General features: G+C 43.0%; 1 protein-coding gene and 1 long non-coding RNA gene across 2 annotated transcripts; one reads left to right on the top strand and one right to left on the bottom strand.

Moving 5' to 3' along the window:
* Window positions 1-1242: 1242 nt before the first annotated feature.
* LOC119566406 lies at window positions 1243-2435 on the bottom strand. Its single transcript, XM_037899875.2, has one exon. It carries the CDS (start codon window positions 1954-1956, stop codon window positions 1243-1245), a length of 714 nt encoding a protein of 237 aa, XP_037755803.1. The 5' UTR covers window positions 1957-2435.
* A 4805-nt stretch (window positions 2436-7240) lies between these two features.
* LOC119564437 lies at window positions 7241-24157 on the top strand. Its single transcript, XR_005223308.2, has 2 exons — window positions 7241-7332; window positions 19843-24157. It is a non-coding gene; the product is annotated as an uncharacterized LOC119564437 (long non-coding RNA).
* Window positions 24158-25583: the final 1426 nt, after the last annotated feature.

Genomic DNA, 25583 nt, shown 5'->3' with positions numbered 1-25583 from the left:
TGATATGTATTTATGTGAAGTAGAATACAAGTTCTTTCCTTTGAAGAAAATGGTCATGTGAAGAATTAGATGGAGTTTGCTAAACAAGAAGCAGGAATAAATAAGATACAGGGCATAAGATTTTGGGCTTCCCCGCCTTGATAGTATGGGTCAAATTGTGATGATATTATCCTAATTTAAGTGTCTGTGCCTTTAACGTTACTGGTTCTTGGGTCTCACTTTGTATGACAGATGGATTGAGGTGTCAGCATTCACATCTAGAGCCGTTCACTGACAAAGTCAGGACTTTGGTTTTTATCTGAACCTTACCAGTGATTCCAGTCGGAATTTGAACCTGACTTGCAAACAGAAGTGGTGGAAATGCTGAGACAACAACTGTTCTTATGAGATTTCTGCCTCTGCCTCCTTCCTCTGCTGCAAACGCTGGCTGCTCTCACTGCTCACTCATTTGAGGAGGGCAGGGCATTTGAGGAGGTCAGGACATCAGGCCTCCTCTTCCCGATTTTTGTGAATTGTCTCGGTGGTGAACTCCCAGGCCTAGTGTGTGATATACACTTTCCAGACGATCCTCTTAGTGAAGAAGGCTGAGACTTTCCTTTTCAAAAGGAAAGTTGAAATTTAGCCTTGACATTAAATCAAATGGGGGGAGGAGGTCTCAAAGCTAGCTCTGGAGACTGGCATCAAGTGTGCTAGCTAGCTTCTGCCACAGAGGAAGGCAGCCTTGCAATCGGAAAATTTGTGCACTAGGAGCTGGAGCAAAAGGGTTGCTCCTGGACTCCCACCAAGCTATTGGTGGGGCCCCAGCCAAATGCAAAAGACAAAAGGATTTTTATTTGGCTGTCACCCTCCTGAGGCGAAGCCCCACGTGCTGGAGCCTTATTCAGTAACAACAGACAAGTCAACGGTAGCACATCAAAACAATAGTCCTATATCAGGTCAGGGCCGTCCTTAGGATTTATGGTGCCCTAGGTGGGATTGTTAAACTGGTGCCTCATGCCTGACTTGCTCTTAGCAACACAAACATAAGCTTACAGTATTGGAAAACTTGCCACATGCACTTTATTAAAAAATAGTTTAACTTAATTAAGCACACTGTAATGCTGATGGACTAGCACTAAAGAAGTAGCGCTATAGAAAAAATTCTGATTTATTGACAGAATGATACAAATAGTATATTTTTTAAAATTTGTCAACATTTTATTGGAAATTTCTATGAAGAGGTATTGAAACAAGGATTTGTTTTTAATTAAAAACGATCTTTCTGGCTTTTTTGGCTGCAAAATCAGTAATAATGTCATCGTATGACAAAGACAAAGTGATGTCTTGTTCGATTGCAAGAACAGCAAGACCAGTCAATCGTTCCTGACTCATTGTAGAACGGAGATAGTTTTCAATGAGTTTTAGTTTTGAGAAACTCTGTTCTCCTGATGCTACTGTTACAGGAATTGTCAGTAGAATACGAGTGGCAATGTACACATTAGGATATATGTCAACAAGTTTGCTGATATGAATAAACTGTACAATGTCCATCACCGATTTTGCATGTAGCAACATTGATGACAATGTACTCAATTCTTCGTACAGTTCAAGTCCATTTAAATCAAAACTATCACCATGCTTCAGGAGGCTCTCTAGGTTCTTGAACTTTGTCATTTGCTGCTCTTGTTTTCCTATTTCGTTGAATTTAGTTATGTCATACAAAAATCCAAACTGTTCATGGTGTGCTCTTAGGGTATTAAACCTTTCATCAATGGCAGACATTGCTTTATCCATCACAACATTAAAAAACTCAACCTCAAATTTCTTTTCTGGATTGTCTATGGGCTCAACTGCGCCTTCATATTCTGCTTGCCATTTTTCCTTGAAACTCATGTCACGTTCGGACATGGAACTTTTGGTTCTACGCCGAGTGCCTTGCAAGCTCTGTTGCTGTAACGTGTGCTTCTTTGAATCCATTTTCTCTGTATTTCACTAAAAAGTCTTGTGTGTTGTTTAGTAAGGTAAGTGTTGAATCAAGCTGCATCATTGGACTCTGCATTATTTTGCTTACACTTGAGATTTTAACAAGAATGTCATACCAGATTACGACAGATGTTAGAAGCTTGAAGCTGGATATTTCAGAGGCCAATGACTGTGCTTCACTTTTAGCTTTTGGATCTCTGGCTTCTTCTGAAATAGCAACCAGTGCTTCATAAACTTCCCCAGATTGATATCTCTATGTTTTTGCACTTTCTACTCTGCTTTCCCAGCGTGTCTCAGATAGAGGCTTAATGGTAATACCATTGACATGTGCTTTGAATATTTGCCATCATTGAGTGGAAGCTGAAAACAGCAAGTAAATGAGTTGCAGCAAATCAAAAAAAGAAATAGCTTCTACAGAAGACTTGGCCATATCACACAAAATCAAATTAAGACTGTGGCATGCACACGGAACAAAAAAGGCTCATGGATTTTCTGCCAGGAATCTAGCTAGCACGCCAGAAATGCATCCTCTCATATTGGCACCATTATCATAGCCTTGTCCTCTAATATTCATTATGGACAATCCCATTCGTTTTAGTTCATCAAGGAGAGCTTGAAGAAGTCCAAAATCTGTAGTGTCCTCCACATCTAAAAATGTGATAAATGATTCCTAAACTGTGCTGAATCACTGATGTCGACAAATCTCACTACTAACGACATCTGTTCTTGATGATTTGTGTCCGGAGTGCAATCTAGAATGACGGCAAAATATTTTGCCAAAGTAACCAATGAAACAATTTTGTCTCTCACTTTATCATTCATTAGCATGATCAGTTCATTTTGAATTCTTGGTCCCAAATAGTGGTCATGTATTTCATTTTCAGTTACTCTTTGGAGATGTTCACTCATCACTGTGTCAAATTTTCCCAGCAATTGTACAAGGCCCAAAAAATTGCCATTTTGGGCTGGAATAATTTCTCAATGCTTCCTTTAAAAGCAAGATTGTTTGTTGATAGATATTCAACAATAGATAATAGATGTTCAAGAACACGACACCAATGCTGCTTCTCTGACTTCAGCAATCTTTGATTCTGGGCATCAAGAGTTGTCTGATTTTTTAACCTTACGCTCAGCTCACACCATTTGTGCATACTTTCAATGTGATGTGCCTTTTCATGTTGCAGTAATATGTGACTAAGATTTTTCCAATCATTAATACCCATGGTTGCTATCTTAAAATTGCAACTATTGAAAATCTTGCATGGGAAACAAAATACAGCATCCTTGCATTTAGAGTACACAAGCCACCGTCTGTTGACAATTTCACCATTAGAAAGTCTTTTGTAGTAATTGTTTTCTGTGAATTTCCTACCTCTAATGTCTTTAGGATATTCAAGACCTTTTATTCTCCCAGGGCCTTTCTCAAGTATAATGGCACGGAATTCGTTGTTTAAAGATTGCGGCCATGTGCCAATGTCATCTATATCCCATGCTAGTACAGTTTCAACTGTTGTAATTTCTTGTTTTGTGTCTGCATCTGTTTCAAATGATTGTTCTCTGTGTTGTTGCATTTCTTGAGCTTCGTCTGCATAAATATTTTCTTCTGCAGTTACTTGATGATCTTGATCAACTTTGTTGTTTTCATGATGTACAAACTTAAGTATAGAACCCTTCTGTGCTTGTACAGCTAATCCTATTTCATCTTTCCATTTTCTTTTTTGTGACCCGGAAAGTTGTTTTTGATATGACATAACTTATAAGGGTGTTTTTTTAAAGAAATAACTGTTTAAATTATCAGATTATCAGAAATATTATTTAAAATAACTAATATAGGAAAGTCATGAGTCTGTGACCTTGAGCTAGTGTGAAGACACCTCACAAGGCGATCCACCCTGACTGACAAACAGTAGAGCTGGAAAACCATGTCATTTTTACAAAGTCACTTTTTAGTTTTAAATGTATAGTAGGCGTCAGTCTTAATGTTAGTTACAACTCTCTATCAACGTTATACTGTAAATAGATCAATGGCATTATCCAGTTTAATAAGCTGGGTTTCCAAACAGTGGCAAAATAGAACCCTAGTTTTATTCCTAGGTAAAGCACAAAGTGACCAAAATGAAGTCAGCGCAGAATCATCTCCTCTCGATTAAGGCAGCACAGAAGTGTTACAGGAGTCCTATTGTAATAGAATCATAGAATCATAGAATATCAGGGTTGGAAGGGACCTCAGGAGGTCATCTAGTCCAACCCACTGCTCAAAGCAGGACCAATCCCCAATTAAATCATCCCAGCCAGGGCTTTGTCAAGCCTGACCTTAAAAACTTCTAAGGAAGAGATTCTACCACCTCCCTAGGTAACACATTCCAGTGTTTCACCACCCTCTTGGTGAAAAAGTTTTTCCTAATATCCAACCTAAACCTCCCCCACTGCAACTTGAGACCATTACTCCTTGTCCTGTCCTCTTCTACCACTGAGAATAGTCTAGAACCATCCTCTCTGGAACCACCTCTCAGGTAGTTGAAAGTAGCTATCAAATCCCCCCTCATTCTTCTCTTCTGCAGACTAAACAATCCCAGTTCCCTCAGCCTCTCCTCATAAGTCATGTGTTCCAGACCCCTAATCATTTTTGTTGCCCTTCGCTGGACTCTCTCCAATTTATCCACATCCTTCTTGTAGTGTGGGGCCCAAAACTGGACACAGTACTCCGGATGAGGCCTCACCAATGTTGAATAGAGGGGAACGATCACGTCCCTCGATCTGCTCGCTATGCCCCTACTTATACATCCCAAAATGCCATTGGCCTTCTTGGCAACAAGGGCACACTGCTGACTCATATCCAGCTTCTCGTCCACTGTCACCCCTAGGTCCTTTTCCGCAGAACTGCTGCCTAGCCATTCGGTCCCTAGTCTGTAGCGGTGCATTGGGTTCTTCCGTCCTAAGTGCAGGACCCTGCACTTATCCTTATTGAACCTCATCAGATTTCTTTTGGCCCAATCCTCCAATTTGTCTAGGTCCCTCTGTATCCTATCCCTGCCCTCCAGCGTATCTACCACTCCTCCTAGTTTAGTATCATCCACAAATTTGCTGAGGGTGCAATCCACACCATCCTCCAGACCATTTATGAAGATATTGAACAAAACTGGCCCCAGGACCGACCCCTGGGGCACTCCACTTGACACCGGCTGCCAACTAGACATGGAGCCATTGATCACTACCCGTTGAGCCCGACAATCTAGCCAACTTTCTACCCACCTTATAGTGCATTCATCCAGCCCATACTTCTTTAACTTGCTGACAAGAATACTGTGGGAGACCGTGTCAAAAGCTTTGTTAAAGTCAAGAAACAATACATCCACTGCTTTCCCTTCATCCACAGAACCAGTAATCTCATCATAGAAGGCGATTAGATTAGTCAGGCATGACCTTCCCTTGGTGAATCCATGCTGACTGTTCCTGATCACTTTCCTCTCATGTAAGTGCTTCAGGATTGATTCTTTGAGGACCTGCTCCATGATTTTTCCGGGGACTGAGGTGAGGCTGACTGGCCTGTAGTTCCCAGGATCCTCCTTCTTCCCTTTTTTAAAGATTGGCACTACATTAGCCTTTTTCCAGTCATCTGGGACTTCCCCCATTCGCCACGAGTTTTCAAAGATAATGGCCAATGGCTCTGCAATCACAGCCGCCAATTCCTTTAGCACTCTCGGATGCAACTCGTCCGGCCCCATGGACTTGTGCACGTCCAGCTTTTCTAAATAGTCCCTAACCACCTCTTTCTCCACTGAGGGCTGGCCATCTACTCCCCATGCTGTGATGCCCAGCGCAGCAGTCTGGGAGCTGACCTTGTTCGTGAAGACAGAGGCAAAAAAAGCATTGAGTACATTAGCTTTTTCCACATCCTCTGTCACTCTGTGCCTTATTTTTGTTTGGAAAGATGTTAGCAAATAGCAGCAAATTTTGGGCACGGCCGGAAATACATGATAAATCACTGCCTCTAAAGTTCCATCAACAACTGACATGTTCACAGTTCGAGCATGATCTGCTGCACAGATTCTTCACAAGGAAGTGTCCCTGGCCTTTTTAACTCATATTAACTGTGTATTTACTTTATGAAAGTTGGACAAAACATTGTGAAAACATAAGACATTGGCTGCCCAACCTCTGGGCTGGCAAAAACTATACTGACTCACTGGGAAAAAAAGCAAGAGAATCTTAGTACAACATATGGTCACTCAAAACACTAGTAAGGAGATAAACATATTACAGTTGTTGGAGGGCTCTATTTAGCAGTAACAGGGCTATAGGAAAGCCAGTCAGCATTTTTTGTTTCTCTGATGAAAACTGGCCCACTCCCTGCCCCAAACCAAACTTGTCACAAATAATTGTCAACAACTTAATTTTCTGTTTTCGGCTAAGATATTGATTTTTTTTTAAAAAAATATTGAAACTGGATTCAGGATTGTTAGCAAGCATTTTTGGCAAACGAAGCTGTTAAATGACAATCTAAATGGCAACACAGTACTGCTTTCATGCTTGGCTCACTCACACCCCAGCCTGCTGGCCCAACAGCTGCAGTAGAGGAGGAGATAGGTGGAAAACTGCAGGACCCCAAAATCCACCTCTTGGGGGGCAGAGTAGCAACAGCAGCAGCAAACCCTCAGGTCCGATCACACGCCAATGGGCATCACCGCCAGCCCAACGGACCATGGTGAAGTTAGCACAGCATCTGATCTCAGGGACGGGGCACCCACGGAGCCACAGCAGCTCATCCTGCCCTGCGCAGCTCCCCCCCGGATAAGATGGATCACTGCCAGCCCAGGGGAGAGACGCGCTCCCCAGCTAGAGTGACCAGATGTCCTGATTTTATAGGGCCAGTCCTGATATTTGGGGCTTTGTCTTATATAGTCACCAATTACCCCCCACCTAGGGTGACCAGACAGCAAGTGTGAAAAACCAGGACAGGGGATGGGGGGTAATAGGAGCCTATATAAGAAAAAGAACCCAAAATTGGGACTGTCCCTCTAAAAGTGGGACACCTGGTCATCCTATCCCCAACCCCTTGTCCTGATTTTTCACTCATGCTATCTGGCCCAGCCAGCTCTGTGTGACTATTCCATTCCTAGCTGGCTGCCGAGGAAGTGAGTTACTTTCACTTTCATTCCTCAGCACTGCAGCCAGTCAGCCCACCCCTTCCCCTCACCCAACCCAGCCCTGCCGGAGGGGAGGCAGGAGAAAGGGGTGCTCCGTGGGGGGAAGGGAGGGTGCTCCGTGGTGGGGGGGAGAAGAATGGACATTATGGGGGGCAACAAAGGATACTGCCAGAGCTGCTGAGCCTGCCTCACCTCATGCCGAGGGAGAGAGTCACACTCACAGGTGAGTTCCTTCCCCTACCCTAGCCCCTCCCCTTCCCAGAGACCCCAGCAGCCAATCCCCTCCCTCAGACTGTGCTGCATTCAGCTCTCTCTAGGACCCAGCATCCCTGCTCTTACATGCTCCACCGCTTCCCATCTCTCTGGACTCCCAGCAGAGTGGTGCCCTAGGCAGAATGGTGCCCTACGTGGCTGCCTATTCTGCCTATGGCTAAGGGCGGCCCTGTATCAGGCATACCTTCCCTCAAGGACACCCTGGCAGGCCACAGCCTCTGCTCAGTTCCTGACACTAGCCAGGCTTCTCTCATTGAGGCAGAGCTGAGGGCTTACTCTAGCGCCAGGTCTACACTACCACTTACTTCAGTATAACTTACACTGCTCAGGGGCAGGGCCGTCCCTAGCTATTCTGGGGCCCTACACAGCCCCCGGTGGGGTAGGGAGTGTGGGGCCCTGTCAAGGTTCCTTCCCCACTCTGAACTCTAGGGTACAGATGTGGGGACCTGCATGAAAACCCCCCTAAGCTTATTTTTACCAGCTTAGTTTAAAACTTCCCCAAGGTACAAACTATTTTATCTTTTGTCCCTGGACCTTATTGCTGCCACCACCAAGCGTCTAACAAAAATAACAGGGAAAGAGCCCACTTGGAAACGTCTTTCCCCCCAAAATCCCCCCAAGCCCTACACACCCTTTCCTGGGGAAGGCTTGATAAAAGTCCTCACCAATTTGCATAGGTGAACACAGACCCAAACCCTTGGATCTTAAGAACAATGAAAAAGCAATCAGGTTCTTAAAAGAAGAATCTTAATTGAAGACAAAGTAAAAGAATCACCTCTGTAAAATCAGGATGGTAAATACCTTACAGGGTAATCAGATTCAAAACATAGAGAATCCCTCTAGGCAAAACCTTAAGTTATAAAAAGACACAAAAACAGGAATCTATATGCCATTCAGCACAAATTATTGTATCAGCCATTTAAACAAAACTGAATCTAACGCATATCTAACTAGATTGCTTATTAACTCTTTACAGGAGTTCTGACCTATATTCCTGCTCCGGTCCCGGCAAAAGCCTCACACAGACAGAGAGAACCTTTGTTTCTCCCCCCCGCTCCAGCTTTGAAAGTATTTTGTCTCGTCATGGGTCATTTTGGTCAGGTGCCAGCGAGGTTATCCTAGCTTCTTAACCCTTTACCAGTGAAAGGGTTTTTCCTCTGGCCAGGAGGGATTTAAAGGTGTTTACCCATCCCTTTATATTTATGACAGGACCCAGGCCTCTGTGTGTGTGTGGGGGGATTGGCTTGGGGGGCTGTGGGGAACTTCCCCCCAGCACTCACTGGCGGCGTGACTGAGTCTGGGTCATTGCACTTCCCGCTGCCAGTGAGTGCAGGCCTGGCCCTGCTGCAGTCTTATGAGGAGTGGGGGTGGAGCAGGGGTGGGAAGAAGTGGGGCTGGGGCAGAGTAGGGTGGGGGCCATGGGGAAGAGGTGGGGCAGGGGCTGGAGCAGCACGCAGCTGCGCAGGGCACCAGGAAATCTGTGTACTTTGCATATAGGTAGGGACGGCCCTGCTCGGGGATGTGAATAAGCCACACCCATGAGTGACATAAGTTACACCAACCAAGCACCTGCATGGACAGTTTCTCCTGCCAACATAGCTACTGCCTCTCGCGGAGGTGGATTTATTATGCTGATGGGAGAACTTTCTCCTGTTGGCATAGAACGTCTGTTGGCGTAGAACGTAGAGCTACTAGCCCTAGCTCCCCAATTCTTCTTATACTTTATGGTGAAGCAGAATTATCTGCTGAGTTTTATAACACCACTAGTATATTCCTGGTACGTTCATGCCGACGCTTTGTTACCTCTGTTGCCTTAAAAATTGTAATAGAACTTTTGTAATGTTCTACTTTCCCAATACTCTCACTCAACCCCTCATAGTATTTTCTGTCACCGGAGAGCATCTGAATTCTTCATAAAGAGCCTGTCTTTCCTGGGAACAATCCCTGCATTCCTGTATCAGGGGATAAATTGTTTCTTTAACCGTACATGTGTGCCATCACCCATCTTTGTGTCTATTCATTAAATATAAATTATTATTCAAACCACAGTGACCAGATAACGATCTAAATATGAGCACTTCCCTGATCCTTTCACAACTTTGAAGTAGTTCATTATCCTCTATTCTGGGGCATACTTCATAGAATATTCTTTTTCGTTTCTCCTTGGTCCACAATGCTGAGCCGTTCCTTTTAAAATCCTTTTTAAACTAAACTTTTAAATTCCTGCTTAGTCAAAGGAATCTGTATCTCAATTTCTCCATTTTTAAAGATTTGTTTTGCTTCCTTATCCACCATTTCATTGCCAGGTATCTCAGCATGAGCTGGAATCCATCCTAGTACCGTGTTCATAGCGGAGCATACTAACTCTGCTGTCAAATACAATATTTCATTGATTAGATCACTCCTGCTTCTGAGGTACCCCTTTTAATAGCCAGTATATATTTTATAATGAATCTGAAAAGATAACAGCTGAGGTAGGCCATGCATCCTTTATCCAGTTTACTGATATTATTCCCACCAATTCAGCTGTTATAACAGCTATAAAATTAGATATTCTTTTAATTTTATTAACTCCAATCTCAAGGATGCAAAAGGCTGCTCCCACCCGTCCCGTGTTTTCATCTTGAGCTCCATCAGTATATATTCAGCAGTGGTGACTCCATTTACCATACATGTACTCATAAATTTCATCTGTCATATAGGACACCTGTTTCTTTCCCTTCATTATATAATTCTAAATCCACATCCAGAGACACTGTTTTCCAGGTATAATGTACTGCCCCATAACTATAGGTTTTAATCTCTTCTTATTGTATCTGGATACATTTCATCCACTTAATTCCCAAAACTCCTCATATATTTGTACAGTATTTTTATCGCTGCAATTTCCCTTGACGTTAGCCCAAAACATCAGATCTCACGTTTTCATTATTAACTTGACAGGCGTTTCTCCAGTAGCGGCCTGTATTACCCACAGCGATGTCGAAAAATAATGCACCCCGTTCAATTCATAGTGCTTGAACTTGAATTGACTCTAACTTCTGCGATCTGGATACAGCACTAAAGGCTTGACACCCACAATCTACGACTGATCTCAACGCTCTGTAAAGCATCCTCACCACTTTCTTATCTGCTCCCCCACGAATCCCAGCAATACTTTTCGCTCTCAGCTGAGCTGGTTTCCTTCCTTTTAACCCCTCCTGTTGCATGCGCAGCAGGGTGGGGCTGACTGAGCTTGCAGCGAGACATTAACCCTTTCTTGCCTAGTATGGGGTTTGCATATCCCTTCAGACCAGTAAGTGATTTCCATCTATATATGAAGGTTAATATGGAGCAGAACACCATGTTTTTTTTACAACTAATGGCCCCTCCTGACCTGGGCTGGGCAGGATCTGAAGCGCTAACTTAGATAGTATGTTTGTGAGAACACCTTGTTGACCGTGGAGGCACATCAGATCCAAGTATTGTTTCCACAGTTGGATGAATCTCTCTCAAACACTGTGGCTTGCCACAACAGAGCTCAATGTAGACATTGCTGCTCTTGCCAAGCAGAACATTAGAGTGTTCTCAGTAAGTCACTAAGAAGACTATCTTGTGAGTTGCTTCATTTCAATTTATTTTCAATTCCTTCCCATATATTCAAGGGCCTCTATGTGTGCGAATGTGCACATGTCAGTTTTGGCCTGCAGACAGATTGCCAATTTCCCGGCTAGCATTATCTGGTTTGATGTTGGACAGCCCTGATGTAGAGGTGAAAGACTCCATATCTACCAGTTCCCTGAGCCCTACATCAGTAGTTATGTCCTTTTTGCCACTTTTCCCGAGGTATGAGTTCAACGATCTTGTAGCCATGGCTGGTGCAGATGTGTGGATGGAATCCTCCTGGTTGCACTAGGATTAACTGTGCCTGGAGCAGTTTTTGCAGCTAGTTTGTCTTGTGCAGAGGGCTGCTATTAGATATTTTTTAGTTTTTTCTTAACCGCCAAACACCTGGTTCCTTGGTGACTGGCTCCCTTTAAATCAGTGGACTGACTCTGAAATCCTGTCCTACAGACTTAAAAGATCTTAAATGGTCTACAACCTGCATGACTTTATTGTTCACTTTCTCTAGCCATGTAAAGTAAAGAGTCTCTCTATGCATCCACTGCTGGAGCTCACATCCATGGGATCTGGAACAAACATTTCTGTTTTTACAGGTCACATCTTGAGAACAGTTTGCCTAGTGATCTTCCTTCTGTTACATCTGCTTATGCAATCAAATAAAAGTCAAATTCTTTTCAATCAAGTTTTTGGTACATTTTTAGGTCATCTGTATCTCATTATTCTGGAACAATTTGCTCAGTGCAGTTCCCTCTGCTTTGTTTGGCCCATATTTTCTTATTCTTTTCTGTGTTGTCTGAAGCAGGGCTGTAAGATGTGTGGTTCATGAACATGGATATAAATAATGATCATTGATTGTCAGGGCGCATCAGAGTCTTTTTCCCCAAGGACTCTGTGGTCGCATGGAAGTTTCCAAAGGAACCCTTCCCTTTGGCATGTTTCACACATTTAGATGGAATAAAATTAGAAAACAAACCTTTATTATCAGTGCAAGGTACACTGTCACTAGAACCATTAACCAGTGTATCTGTATAATATTACTTCTGTACAAGGGTCCTGAGCTCATGATCTCAACTGCTGCTGTGAGAAAGGGAGCACATTAGACATGTTTGTTATTTGCACACAATGTTCAGCTTGTGCTGTTTAAGTAGCTTATTAGACTTCACCTAGCTAATATATTTTTAAAAAATGGCTTTACTGACTTAAAAAAGATACAAAATGTACGCAGGAGAAACAAACTCTGGACAAGTACCTACTTCCCACCGACAAAGTATGAAATCCTAGCTCCGCTAAAGTTAATGGCAAAACTCCAATTGACTTCAGTGAGGTCAGGATTTCACTCGGAGTACTGGGCATTTATCCCACTTCCCCTCTCCTCTCCACCCCACCACCGCTCTTCTCTGTCAATATCATGTTACTCTCAGTTGCACTTGCCTTTCCATCATAGAGAAATCATTTTTGTTGCACATGAAACTCTTCATTATTGTAATTCATTTATCACCGGATGTTCTTATAAAGCAGTTTCTACCCTGTCATCATGCCAATCATTAAGAAATGGAATTTGAGCTTTGCTTAGCTAGTCTTTTGAAACAGGTAGTATGATAAAGAGAGCTCCAGAATCCCTAAGGATACGTCTCCTTCTGGATATCCATTGGTAGGTTGAATACCTCCATTGCCCTTTTCTACAAATATTTCTTACAAAGCTAGGCTTAGTAATTTTCCTTCCAACAAGCTGAGCAAAAAGTAGAAGGGAAAGTAGCACTTCTAAGCCACGGCAGCTGATAATTACCTTGCTGTACATGGGGCTCTATATAACTCAGGCACTGTAAGAACTGTACTTGATTACAGTGCTTTAAGACTAGCTCAGTGCAAGAGTTCTGCTTCATTAGGGAAATAGAACTGCAGTACTTTAACGGAGCTCATTTCCATCTCCAATTTTGCTCTTGCATGGAGAGCTAAGCTACCTTTGTGCCCAAACCGTTGACATCCTTTTTCCTTGGAGAGAACTACAGATAAATACACGGTAGCAGAACAAACAGCAAATATTAATAGGAGACATAGTGTGAGGTTGAGTTGAACAGGAGGACCACCTGGGGCTCCTCATGAAAGATGGAAAATGGCTGTTTGGAAAAAATTACCTGTCATTTGAATGAGTTTATTTCTTTAATCCCTGAAAGAAAACCACATCCCACAATGAAAGCGTAAAACCTTCCTCTCCTGTGTAATAGGCCGAGAATAAGTCTGATGATGATTATTAAAGTATTAGGGCCTTTTTAATTTGGAAGCTTGGGTGTAGTGAGCCCTGTGGTTCTCCAGACAGACTCCTGCTCGGTGCTTGGGGAGGCATTAGAAATTCCAGCACAGTCTACTGAAATAAATAGGGGCTTGGGGAATGTTGGAACTTATCTTCAGTGGTTGTTTTTGTAGCTTACTGATTTCTGCCTGTGTGTGTGTTTTGCCCATTAGCAACTATTTAAATAATATATGGAGTGCTGATGTGCCAGCATTTCAAGCCCTCTACAACTTGCCTTTCAAAGGTCTCTCCCCTCTCACTCCAGCCAGGATGTTCTTTGTAGGAGTCCAGTTCTGCTTCCATTGGAAGCAGGAGCAGGCCTTGTGTTTCTGAAAGAAAATTCACCTTGGCATTATCAACCCTAATTGCTGGCTTTAATTTGTTTTATATACTTAGGGCTAGATTGTGCAGCCCTTACTGTGATGAGCACTGTCTCACCCGCGTCCCCCCATTGGCTTTACTGGGATCTAGTTGCGTGGGTCAGTGCTTACCAACATGCAAAAGGGGTGCTCAGTCTAGCACTTCTTGAGCGAGCCTCAACCCCAGGTCACGCAAACCATAAAACAGGCTACTGAGGCCAATTTTCCAATTAATTAACTACTCTGAGCTGATATTCCACATGCCAAATTTCAGCTCACATTGGATTTTCTGGAAGCCTTTTAAACCCCTTATTACAAGGGGTTTGTTTCTAAACACCATTAGCCTGATTTTCCTCTCACTTACACCAGAGTAACTCCATTCATTTCAAAGGAAGAACTCCCAATTTATACTGGTGCTAAGGGAGAGGAAACTCAAGTCCAGATCCTCAAAGGTATTTAGGCACCGAACTCCCAACAATTTCAATGGAAGTTGGATGCCTAAGTACCTTTGAAGATTGGCCTCAGACCCTAGAATCTGAAACTGTAGGGCCTGATTCTCATTTACACTAAGGCCCCTTTATACTGCTTTTTAAAATCACTTTATAAAGTGTATATAAGAACCAGGCCCTCTATGACAAAGCTCTTCGCAGAAGCTGTATTAACTAAATGTTGATGCTGCTTTTAAAATGTTGCTTTTAAACAGCTACAGCTAATTCATCTTGACTAGACAGAGGGCTCAATGCTGGGATAGCACTAAGAGGCTCTGTAGCACTGGAAATCAGGTCAGACAGAAACCTCCTCAGTGCAAACAGACCCCAACCTATTTTTTTACATTCCTTCAAACAAGAGTGAGTTTCACTCCCAGCAGAGGCTGAGGTTGAAAATAAGATCTTTCCTATTACACTGCCCATGACCTCCTTAGATCTTGTCTCGACCACAGTGTGTGGATTGAAATAGAATATTACAGTCCTGGCTCCCAAGAGGAGCTTTTGTCTTGGTTACCTTTTGAATTAATTAAGCCTTTTGGGAAGATTCGTCCGTTTCCACACTACTGTATTTCACCTACTTATTTTGTTTTTAGTTTGCATTGTACATTTGCAAATATTGTAGAGTCTCCTGTTGGAAACACAGCTTTCCTGGCCAAATTCTGCTGTGCTCGTAGATCCTCCTGCACAATGTCCACTGATTACACCTACAGCCCTACATATTGCACACCTATAGCCCAGGACACAATTTGTCTTTTCATGTTAAATGTAAGTGTCAGACTGTTTTCTAGGACTGAAGACACCCAGACTTTAAGGACTACAGGAGCTGTCACATTCAAGCCCTTTTAACATATTTTTCTCTCCTCAGATGGTGAGTGGGTGAAGTATCCTGTTTCTAAGTGCTAATACTGCACTTAAAATAGTGGATCCGCACACACTTGCAGTTCCTGTTCTCCTGAACTTGGGGCAGGAATGGGTTGGGGAGACTAGATTAGATGGTCTTGGGATGCAATGTTTCTACCTCCATCTGTCTAATGCCATGTTTCTTGTTCCATGACAAGTCTGTTTCCATGGCAGCGACATCTCTCTCAATGATTTTCTTATATGTCATCTCTTGTCCTTCTCTCTTTCACCAAGTGGTATCCGGTCAAGGGCTTGTGTAGGAATATGGTTTTTTGACACCCATACAACATGCCCAAGCCACTTCAGCCCTCTCTCTCAAATCATTGTCTCTACAGTCTGTTAGCCAGTCCTTTGTAACATCACCATTAGTTACTTTTTCCCACCAGTGGTCAGCAAGTATTCTCTGCAAGCCTCTCTGATGGAGTTTGTTAAGTTTCCTCTTATGGGCTTCTATCACTTGCCAAGTTTCAGGGAGCAGAGCGAGCAAGGCAAAGGTGATATTTAAGCCACTTTTGTGCTCCCCCTATTCGGGGACCATTCAGGGTCCTGCCTGGTTCCCCAGTATAAGTTCAGAGCAGCCTCACAGCTGCTCTAATTTATGCTCTGCTTCCAATGCCCCTTGTGGGCCCTGGGGAGCTGAATACAGTGTACTCCAACCACACTCCCTCCCTAATGCTTGCCTGCCTCCTCCCTCCCACTCCCAGCTCCAACAGGGCCTCTGTGCTGCGGGGGCTGGGAAGCAGCTAGTGTAGAGTCTTTAAACCAGCTCTTGGGTGGCTGGGAAGTCCCCCTGCACTAATCTCAGGGGCCTATTTTTGCCCCCCGATTAAAGGCTCTTTTTGGTGCCGGAGTGCAGTAACAGGACCTTTAGTAAAAAGAAAAGGAGTACTTGTGGCACCTTAAAGACTAACAAATTTATTTGAGCATAAGCTTTCGTGAGCTACAGCTCACTTCATCGGACCTTTAGTGTAACCGAGAATCAGCCCTGCCCCGTTTCTCCCCACCATGTCTTGGCGGATATTATAGAAATGTGGCAATGTAAAATTCTCCAAGATCTAGGAGTTTGTCACACTTCAGCTGACACCACTTAATATGTTTTGTGGGGAAATCCCAGCACCTTAAAAGCACCTTTAACAACAACAACAAAAAAGTAAATGAACCGTGGCTGGGTAAATAAATTAGTGGTGAACACTTTATGGTGATAATTAAAAATTCTCAGCAAGGTGATTGTGTTGGGACCCTGTAGCTACCAGATGATGAGTTTAAAGGTGACTGTCTCCCCCCCATAGTCACAAAGTGGATTTTGGGACAAGGGGGCTGATTCATCACCATGTGTTACTCCAGTTTTATGCAGATGAAAGGCAGTGATGTTTCACTGGTGTAAAACTGGAGTAACAGAGCACTGAATCAGGCTTTTCTATTTTTAACCATGGGAGACAGACACTGACATTTTATCTATGGAAAGGGAAATAAAATGTGCTCTGGCCCAGCAGCCTGCCAAAACCTAGCCTTTGCATTTCGCATAGATTGTTAAGAGAATTAATAGCATTAGCAGCCTCCGAGGAGATATGCTGCTTTCAGATTTTCCAAGTAGGCGGGTGTTAAAGCAAGGTGGATGGTGGCAGGATTAATTTTTTTATTAAATGAAGCATTCAGCATTCCAGCAAACAGCTTGCTACAAAGCTGAACAGTAGCTCTAGGGCTTGTGGAGTGGTGGAGGTGGTGGGGAGCCTTTGAATCACAGTCATTCTCTGCTGAGTTTACTGAAATGCGAAAGGATGACTCTTCGATTCAGCTTTCACCCACTGGGAGCCACGTCCCCCACCCCCACTCACATCTGATGTCAACTCTGCATTAAAGAATGTGTGTCAGTCGCAGGGCGAGAGAGGCAGTTTGAATATTCTGGTCAGAGGCTACTTCTTTGTGAAGGCTGTTGAACGTTTTGAAACCAAATCGAGCTCCCTGGAAATACCTTTTGGTTTTGATATCTCTTCAAACTTGAATCATGTTCAGATTTTAAAAAAATTTATAATCTGAACTCAGGTCAGTTTCACTGAATCCATGGAATATTTTACCCTGCTTTCCGCTCATCTCTGACTTGTATTAGTCGGATAAACTAACTCACTTTCCTAAATAAATATATTTTTATAGGTCATTTGGCAGCTATCACTTCTTTTTCCCTGCTCAGCATTGAAACCTTTTAATCAAAAACCATCTTACCACATGTTTAGTTGAACTGCTATATTGTTTATTAGATTGTGAACAATAAGAATACATAGCATTTATTTATAGTCTTTCATCCTAAAATACTTTACATACCGATACACAGACTATACATGAATCACTTCATCCAGTGATGATGGGGAATGTCCTGTGGGGAATGAGTTGTGACAACTGTAACAATACACAAGATGTACATGTACACTTCTCTAGAACAGGAAGTGAAAAAATACTTTAGCCAGCTGGAGGGAATGTAGGTAGGTAGAATATGGTTTTCCAAGCTGGAGTTTAGCTAGGAGAAGCATTTCAACCAGCCATATTCCTACTTTTGTTAAAAGCACAAACAGGGTATTCAATGAGAAGAAGTAGGCCAGACCTCAGTTTCACATCTCATCCAAAGGACAGAACCTTGAGTGGCTCAATGCCCCTGGCCACCATGCTCAGGTAATGGATCAATTCTGATTCAGAGGAAAGAGTGGCACTTATTGGATCACCAACCTTATTGCTTGCAGAAATGTTCCTTATAAGAAGGTGGCCACTAGGAATGGCTGATTATTGATTTACACTTAATTATATATTTACTCAGCCTGCCAGTTTTGCACATAGCTAAGCTACATAATCACATGCACTCCTTCAAGTGATTGCCTATATTCACAGTTCACTAATGAGAGCGTGTGTCCCATGACCTAGAGTTCAGAGACTTTGACCAGCAGTGGCCATGCAGTGCATGTGCACCTGGCAAGTCCTTGTGCTCCATGTTGAAGACATGAAAGGACAGGGTGCACCAACTGCCACTCAGTTCCTCTCACTGCCTTCTGAGACGGAGTGGCTTACTGTTTGTAGAGGCTCACTGTCCTTAGCTGCAACAGCCCTGTTTTCTCTGGTTTTGTATTGTATAGTTAGTTCTAGTATAATTAGGCTGTTTACAGTTGCCCATTGGCAATTTCTTAAGTTTTCTTCTAGATTTACCATGATTAGACTTTTAGTACCAGAATGTTGCCAAGTCTCCTGGATTCACATACCGCCCCTCATGTGAGGGTACCATCTCTGTGAACAACATGCTCCTAAAATGCCTGTATTGCTTCGGGCATTGCACAGTCTGGTAAAATGTGCAGAGCCCTTTTCCCCAGGGCTTGCAAAGACAGGGAGGCTCAACTGCAGATATATATCATGGGCAAATCCATGAGGCTGGAATCAAAACTCCAGATCATGGGTCCCCCATACATCACTAGCTCACTGACTCACAGGGCTTTACCTTCAGCCCTGGCTCCAAGATTGGCCAAACCCAACAAAAGACCATTATTAGAGAAGATACCAGGTATGGGGAGCTCCACAGGTAGATCTCAAATGAAGATCTCCTCAAAAGGCAGACCTCCATCCTCATGCTGCTTTTCCTTCGAGCCTTCGCAGCCCCACGCAGTTCCCACCAAAATTCACCCTCGCCGTGGTGCTGAAGGCTCAGCACTGAAGTGACCAGCAGAAGAGCCATTGAGAGCAGCACCAAGACAAGCTTCCACTTTAGTTAGGAGGTTGGCCCCTTCAACCTTCCACTCTTCAACACTGGCACCATTGATTAGGCTATTCTGGCACCACAGCCTTGGGCACTGCAGACCATGGAACTGCCCACATTCTCAGCATTTGAGCCAGCACTGTTACCCAGGGATGCCACAGCATTTTCTTGGCCATTCTCCCCTCAACACCAGAGCATTTGATGTTTAAAGTGTCGATGGATCTTGTGGTCCTGCAGGAGTCAGAATCACCACTGCTCTCCACTTCCATTTCTCTAGTGGTGCTGGAACTTTCTTTGATTATGGCACTGAGTACCTTCAGGACCCCACCAATTAAGCCTAAGTTTACTGCACCACGTATGGAGTGACAATGTTCTTTCTCGTCAGCTTCCTCAGTCGTATTGGACAATAGTCATGTCTTGGAGTATTCCCATATATATTCTTCCGCGATGTCTCCTCTACCTTCTTTAGTCTCACAGACATGTTCTAGAGTCTCTTCTCAAGACATAGTGGGACACCTACCAACCAGATCATGAATCTTGGCCACTGGATCGATAGCAGTCAATGTGTATGTGCCCATACTGATGACATTGGTCTGCTCAGGAGAGAGTTGATTACCAAGACAGGGACCACTAGCTTACCAAGACAAGGCCCTCCATATATAGCCACAGCCACACACCACCATTGTACTGATCTACTGCTTGGGAGTCAGTTAGTGGAACATGCACAGGGAAAATCACTTGAAGGAAAACAGAGTTACTGACCTGTATAGCAGTGGTTCTCAAACTTTTGTACTGGTGACCCCTTTCACATAGCAAGCCTCTGAGTGCGACCCTTCTTATAAATTCAAAACACTTTTAAATATATTTAACACCATTATAAATGCTGGAGGCAAAGCAGGGTTTGGGGTGGAGGCTGATAGCTCACGACCTCCCTCTCCCATGTAATAACCTCATGACCCCCTGAGGGGTCCCGACCCCCAGTTTGGGAACTCCTGCTGTATAGTAACTGGAGTTCTTTGAGATGTGTTGCCCATGTGTATATTTCATGATTTACCTTCCATCACTTCTACCTCAGAGACTTTACTTCCAGAATTCTGTGGTTGAAAGGAAACTGAGTGGGCAGTTGGTGCACTCCACCCTCATATGCCCTCATCGCAGAGCACAGAACCTCTCAGGACACATGCAAGACACGGAACTTGTGTGTGGTGCATTTGCGCCCCATTAGTGGAATGTGCATCTGACCAATATATCTTGAACTTCTGCTACTGTACAGGTAAGTAACTTTGCATTCCCATCACTGTTACAAGTATTTGTTGTGTCTTGTCTTAAATGCAATTTTAAACTCTGGGGTCGGGACCGTCTCTTCCTCTGTATTTGTGCAGTTTCCAGCACAATGGGGCATTGTTCCTTACTGGGGCTGCTGGCTGCTATTGTAATCCCAGAAAAAAATAACGTAGGTCTTCCAGCATCCAGCTTTTGCCAGGCCATTCTGCCTTGAATGTCTGAAAGCTGCATTTTTGCTGGTACTCTTCCCTGATCATCCTGACTTTCAAATATTTTAACTATCTATTTATGCAGTCCTTCTTCTAAGAAGCTCCTTCTGGGAATCTTTCTTGTGGAGAGTGCAGGAACAGAACATGCTGTACAAACACATGCAAATGCCTTATTGCCAAATCTTTTGTGCCTAGTGGTTGGCAAGTGCCAACTGACAGGTATTCACAAATATGCAAAACCAATGCGGATTCAAAATGACTGGGGTAACTGTCAGCTGAGATTGTGCTATGCTGTAGGAAATACAACTCCTGTCAGGCACATTCAGCTGAGTAATGCTTCGCACCCAGGGTGTCCCTTTACACTTTCTCCCTGAAAGGTAAAAGGGCCTGACAGGGGTTGGTCCATTCCCATGTGCATGGGGTTGGAGACAAGAAGCCTATGGCATTCATTGCCCTGGTAAGAGCCAGTCAGAATTAATATCTCTGCACTGCAACCTCTGGGGACAAGAAATTCCAAAGGGGGTTGGGATTGAAGCAAGGGTCATAACCTCCCCCACCAGGTTCCCCTCCTACCCTGCCTGTGGAATAGACAGTGCACTGGATAATTCAAATTCCATCATGCTAATATAGTGCAGCCTGCACCTGGTGCAGTCTTAAGTGAGCGCTAGGAAGCTAAGGGATTGCCCAGTGCTCCTCATGGGGCTGTGGGGCTCTGCATTGATGGGAACAGACATATTTAAACCCTCTGGGCTTGTTTCCTGGCCCCAGTATATAAATAACTACCACTGAAGTAGCGTGTGTCATCATAACACCAGGAGAGCAGAATCTGAATGAAAAACAATGGCAACTCCCTCCGTAGCAGTTCCCCAGCACAGAGCTGTCTCTCTCAGATGCTCCTTCTCTCTTAGCTAGTTCTGTTTGATCAGTTGCTAGGCAAAGGCAGGTGTGTCAGCTGAAGTAGTGGAAATTTCTATTCATCTTATAAATAGTTGAACAGCCCAGCTTGGTGAAATGTGAAACGAGCAAATATTCCATCTTATTCTTGTAGGGCAGATCAGGATTCAGTCTATAGTGCTGTCATGTCAACAGTGTCACCGCTGCTGTTCATGATGCCATGGTGCTATAAGTTATTCATGTGAACATAGCAAACAAAGGTTTAGCTTAACCAAGCGATGAACATTTCTTTACCTGCAGCATTCTCCCCCGTTAGAAGCAAAAGGCTCAGAGGTCACTTAATCTATGACAGAAATCGATTGCACAGTCTTTAGGGTTAGTATGCTTTGCAAATAGAGCAATGTGTCTCTTACCAGTACTGAGTGCTTCAAGCACAGAGCTCCTCGGTAATAGAGGAAAATATCACTAAAAGCCTAATGCAACGTGACCAGTTTGTTTGAAATTTGCTAGGGAAAATTGTAAATTTCCCTTATGATCATGTTTATACACTTGCCTATTAACAGGCTTTTTCTTCTGCTCATCCTAATGCTTCTTGCCTCAGTACATTGACCCTGGTTCTCTGGTGTCTTAAGACAGATCCCCATTAGAGGGTTTACTCACTGTGAGACTGTGATGAGCTTTTCATCTCTTTCTCACGGACGTAAACGTTTCTGCTCTTAAAAGGAAATGACTTAATATGCTGACTGTATTTCTATATATCAGTCTAAAGATATGTTAAATGCCGTTTATTGTAGTTTCTCAGTTCTAATTGGTTTAAAGGGTTTGTCTAACCCTGTGCTACTTACTGCCTGGAAAAGTGTGTCACTGGATGACATTTCATGTACCTCAGAGAAGCATCATCATCTAGTGGTCAGAGCAGGGGGCTGTGAATGGGTCTATTCTTAATTCTGCCACTAATCCTCTAGCTGCTGTGGCGGAATCTTAATGTTTCTGTCTCAAGTTCCCATGTGATATGGGGACAATAATAATAAAACTGTAAAGCACTTTGCAGTCACACTAGATGAAAGATGCTTCATAAGTACAAGTTATTATTTTCCTTATGTTATTTATTATCAGGCAATCTCTTGATCTGAGAATAATCACACCTCATCCAATTGAAAGCAGAAATACTACAACAATGGGTGGCGTACACGTAGCTAGATGCTACCCTCGGTGATCAAAACAACAATGATTTAGCAATATCAACTAAAAACTGCCAACCATCATAATAGTTTGGTGTGAAAAAGGAAAAGTGATCCATTTGTTTAATTTTAATTAACTGTTTTATTAGTGAATTACAAGCACCTCTGCAGCAACAGTGAAAACGTAATGTCCCAGCCCAGAGCAGCAATGTATTGTTACAGAAGTGAGTTGTTGTAAGAATACATGGAGGATGGGCTAGGGAGTCTACTGTGATGAGGAAGTAAAAGATATATGTGGATGAAAAGCATACAATATAATAGATTTTTATTTCTCCAGTGCACTCTCCTGTGCTTTGTCTCAATCTTTTGAGTCCACAGAAAAAAGCTAACTCCATCCTTTGCACATCAATGATTACACTCCATGTCAGCTCTCTAATGATCTGCTGGAGGTTGCCGAAGGATTGGAATTAATATAAACAACAACACCCACTCTGCTTGGATATAGTGCTTTACACCTTCAAAGAGAGATGTTAGCATTAATTAAGCCTCACAGAACCCCTGCAAGGCAGGTAAGTCTGTAGAGCAGCCAAGTGTGGTAGATGTTGAAACATGAAAACCTACAGTATGAGAGGGAAGAATAAACAATTTATAAGCACTTGTAGGTGATGAATCGTGATGGTACATCTCTAACTTGCAGCTCTCATTTACTGTTCCTCCCCCACCCTCCGGCCCTTTGAAAGTTGTAGCAACATCTTGTCTCACCTATTGTACAATTTCATCTGTGCACTAGGGCTAGATTTTGTAAACCTCATTAATTTTGCATGAATAGCCCCACTGAACTTAATGAGACTACTTGAATAAATGCTCACCAACATGAGCAGGGGTACACACACTAGTCCTTAGAAAGTGTGCCAATTAGCCACAAAGCCTTGGGACGGCATAACAATGAAATCACACTTTTATATAAAGCTACTGAAGTCCATTTCCCTTGAAACTCCTTGTTTATAACATGTCAAATGGTTAGCTACTCAGGACAGCCAGGACGTTGTAGAATGATAATCTGGTATAAAATAGTAAACAAGGGCTCACCCAACATACAGTTTCTGTACTTGTGATTTTAATGTTATGTTCTTTACTAGCCTGTAAACCAAGAACTGTGCTCTTCATTGCACATATTAATGACCGATGTGATATTTTTATGCAAGTGTTAATGTGGCATTGTGTTACGTTGGCTCATTTAGCCATACAAAAGAAAAGTTAGTTGAAAGGTTTGCCTCATCACCTGAGATACTCCTTTGAGGAATGGTGTGCAGATTAGAGCTGCTGTTTGAAATGGACCTAAATCTTGGTGAGGCTTGGAAAATGAATTGTTACAAGGGATTCAGTTTAACTATTAGGTAATATGCATCTTGCAGCAGGAAAAAGGAAATTGTAATTTCCTTAAAACTTCAAAGGAAGGAAGCTTTTTAATAAAAAGCTGATACATACCTTTGCACAACACTACGGATTTCATCTCTTTTGCCATCATGTTACCTCAGATCAAAGGAGATATGAGCTATTCCTGAGGGAAGCCCTCTGCAACGGACACATTTCTCCCAGGTGAATGTCACAGGTATACTGGCCCTAACAGAAATGGATACAGATATCAGGAAGCCTCCTCTCCAAGATCTGATAAGGTCATTGTGTTTCCCCAAGTTTAGCCCTTATAAATGAAGATAAGGTTATAGATCTCTTTGTAGGTGCCCTATCAGGCAGATATTGTTTGACAGAGCTGGGCCAATGCTCTAAAAATTGTCTGTGACTACTCATCTAAATTTTAAAAATAAATTCTTTAACACATTTGCATATATTCTGTGTTTGTTTCAAACTAATATTCAGGAAAGTTCACAGAATCGGCTCATTTTAAACAGACATTGAATGTGAGTATTTGCTCCAGAAATGTGCTCCTAAGAATTATGTTCATCCACTCCTCAGGTACCATGGGGATTAGTGTGCCATAAGATCATCCTAAATAGACAGGAACAAGCTCAAGAAAACTAACTACATGACCCATTTGTCTCACCAAGCTACTGAATACAGCTCAACTTTCAAAGATTGTTGTGTGTAGTGAAACTACCACAGACCAAGGATTAATAGATTTTTAAAAAAGATATTTGCTGAATAACTTTGAATAATGAATGAAGATTGCAATCTGCTCATGGACAAATTGAGAACCAAAAGAGAGGCAATAAGCATTAAAGAAATCATTTGCTAAGAATTATTTGCATAGTTCAAATGTCTTACATCTTTTATTTGTGGTTTTCCCTGGTATCTTCCATTAGGTTTGTATTTTGTTGTATGCCATCTGAAATCTGACCATAAATGTAGCTATGCAGAGACCTTCAGAAACCTCTTTGCTAAGTGGGTGCTTAAAACCATGAAAAACCCATAGACACATCACATAGTTGTGTGTTTGCCTACTTAATCAAAACTGAGCAATCATACAAATCTCAGGTGGGGCTGGGCCAGGAAATTATTTCTTCCTTATAGGGTCTGTCAAGCAAAGAAAAATCAATGAAACTTCTGAAAATATGTAACTGGAGTATTCATAGCTTCATTAATGAAGTCAAGCCCCAAAGAATTCAGTGACTGCTTGTCTCAAGATCTGGAACTAGCTTCTTGAAGATCCTGCACATGCTCAGATACAGCACAATGGCTAATGCAGGGCCACATGGTTCATTTCAGATAATGTCAGGTAAGAGATGCCCTCATCTTCTCTTTTTATCTTTAATGAACAATAGAAAAGTATTGGGCAGAGGGCACTAAGGTCCAGCCCCACTGAAGTCAATGAAAAGACTCCCTTAGGCCCTTAACAGCTTTATATTATAGGTTTCACTAACCTGGAAGTAGTGCTCACTGTGGCCTTGTCTACACTACAAAATTAAGTCGACTTAAGTCAAGTCAACATACAGTCACCGCACTAATTAAAGCAGTAGCTCACACGCACACTATGCTCCTTCTGTTGGCGATGCGCATCCTCAGCAGGAACGCTTGCACCGACTGAACTGGGCCATTGTGAGGCACTGACACCTGGAGCCTGCCCCCACCCCTGGGACTGACAGCCCGAGCTGTCAGACAGGCAAGGGGTTCACAGCTGGAGCCCTCACCATGGGGCTGACAGACTAAGCTGTGAGCCATGCACTGCTGGGCTGACAACCAACAGGTGATGTAAGTAATGTGTCTATGGAGATGCTGTGTTGCCCTAACTACATCGACCTAAGTGC

Source organism: Chelonia mydas, chromosome 1 (genome assembly GCF_015237465.2).
Source record: "Chelonia mydas isolate rCheMyd1 chromosome 1, rCheMyd1.pri.v2, whole genome shotgun sequence".
Lineage (NCBI taxonomy): Eukaryota > Metazoa > Chordata > Testudines > Cheloniidae > Chelonia > Chelonia mydas.
The sequence above is the reverse complement of the archived record's forward strand: the minus strand, read 5'-3'. Positions and strand labels throughout refer to the sequence as shown.

Excerpts from the sequence above, each read along its gene's own strand:
- LOC119566406 (XM_037899875.2), bottom strand. The coding sequence starts at position 1,956 with ATGGATTCAAAGAAGCACACGTTACAGCAACAGAGCTTGCAAGGCACT.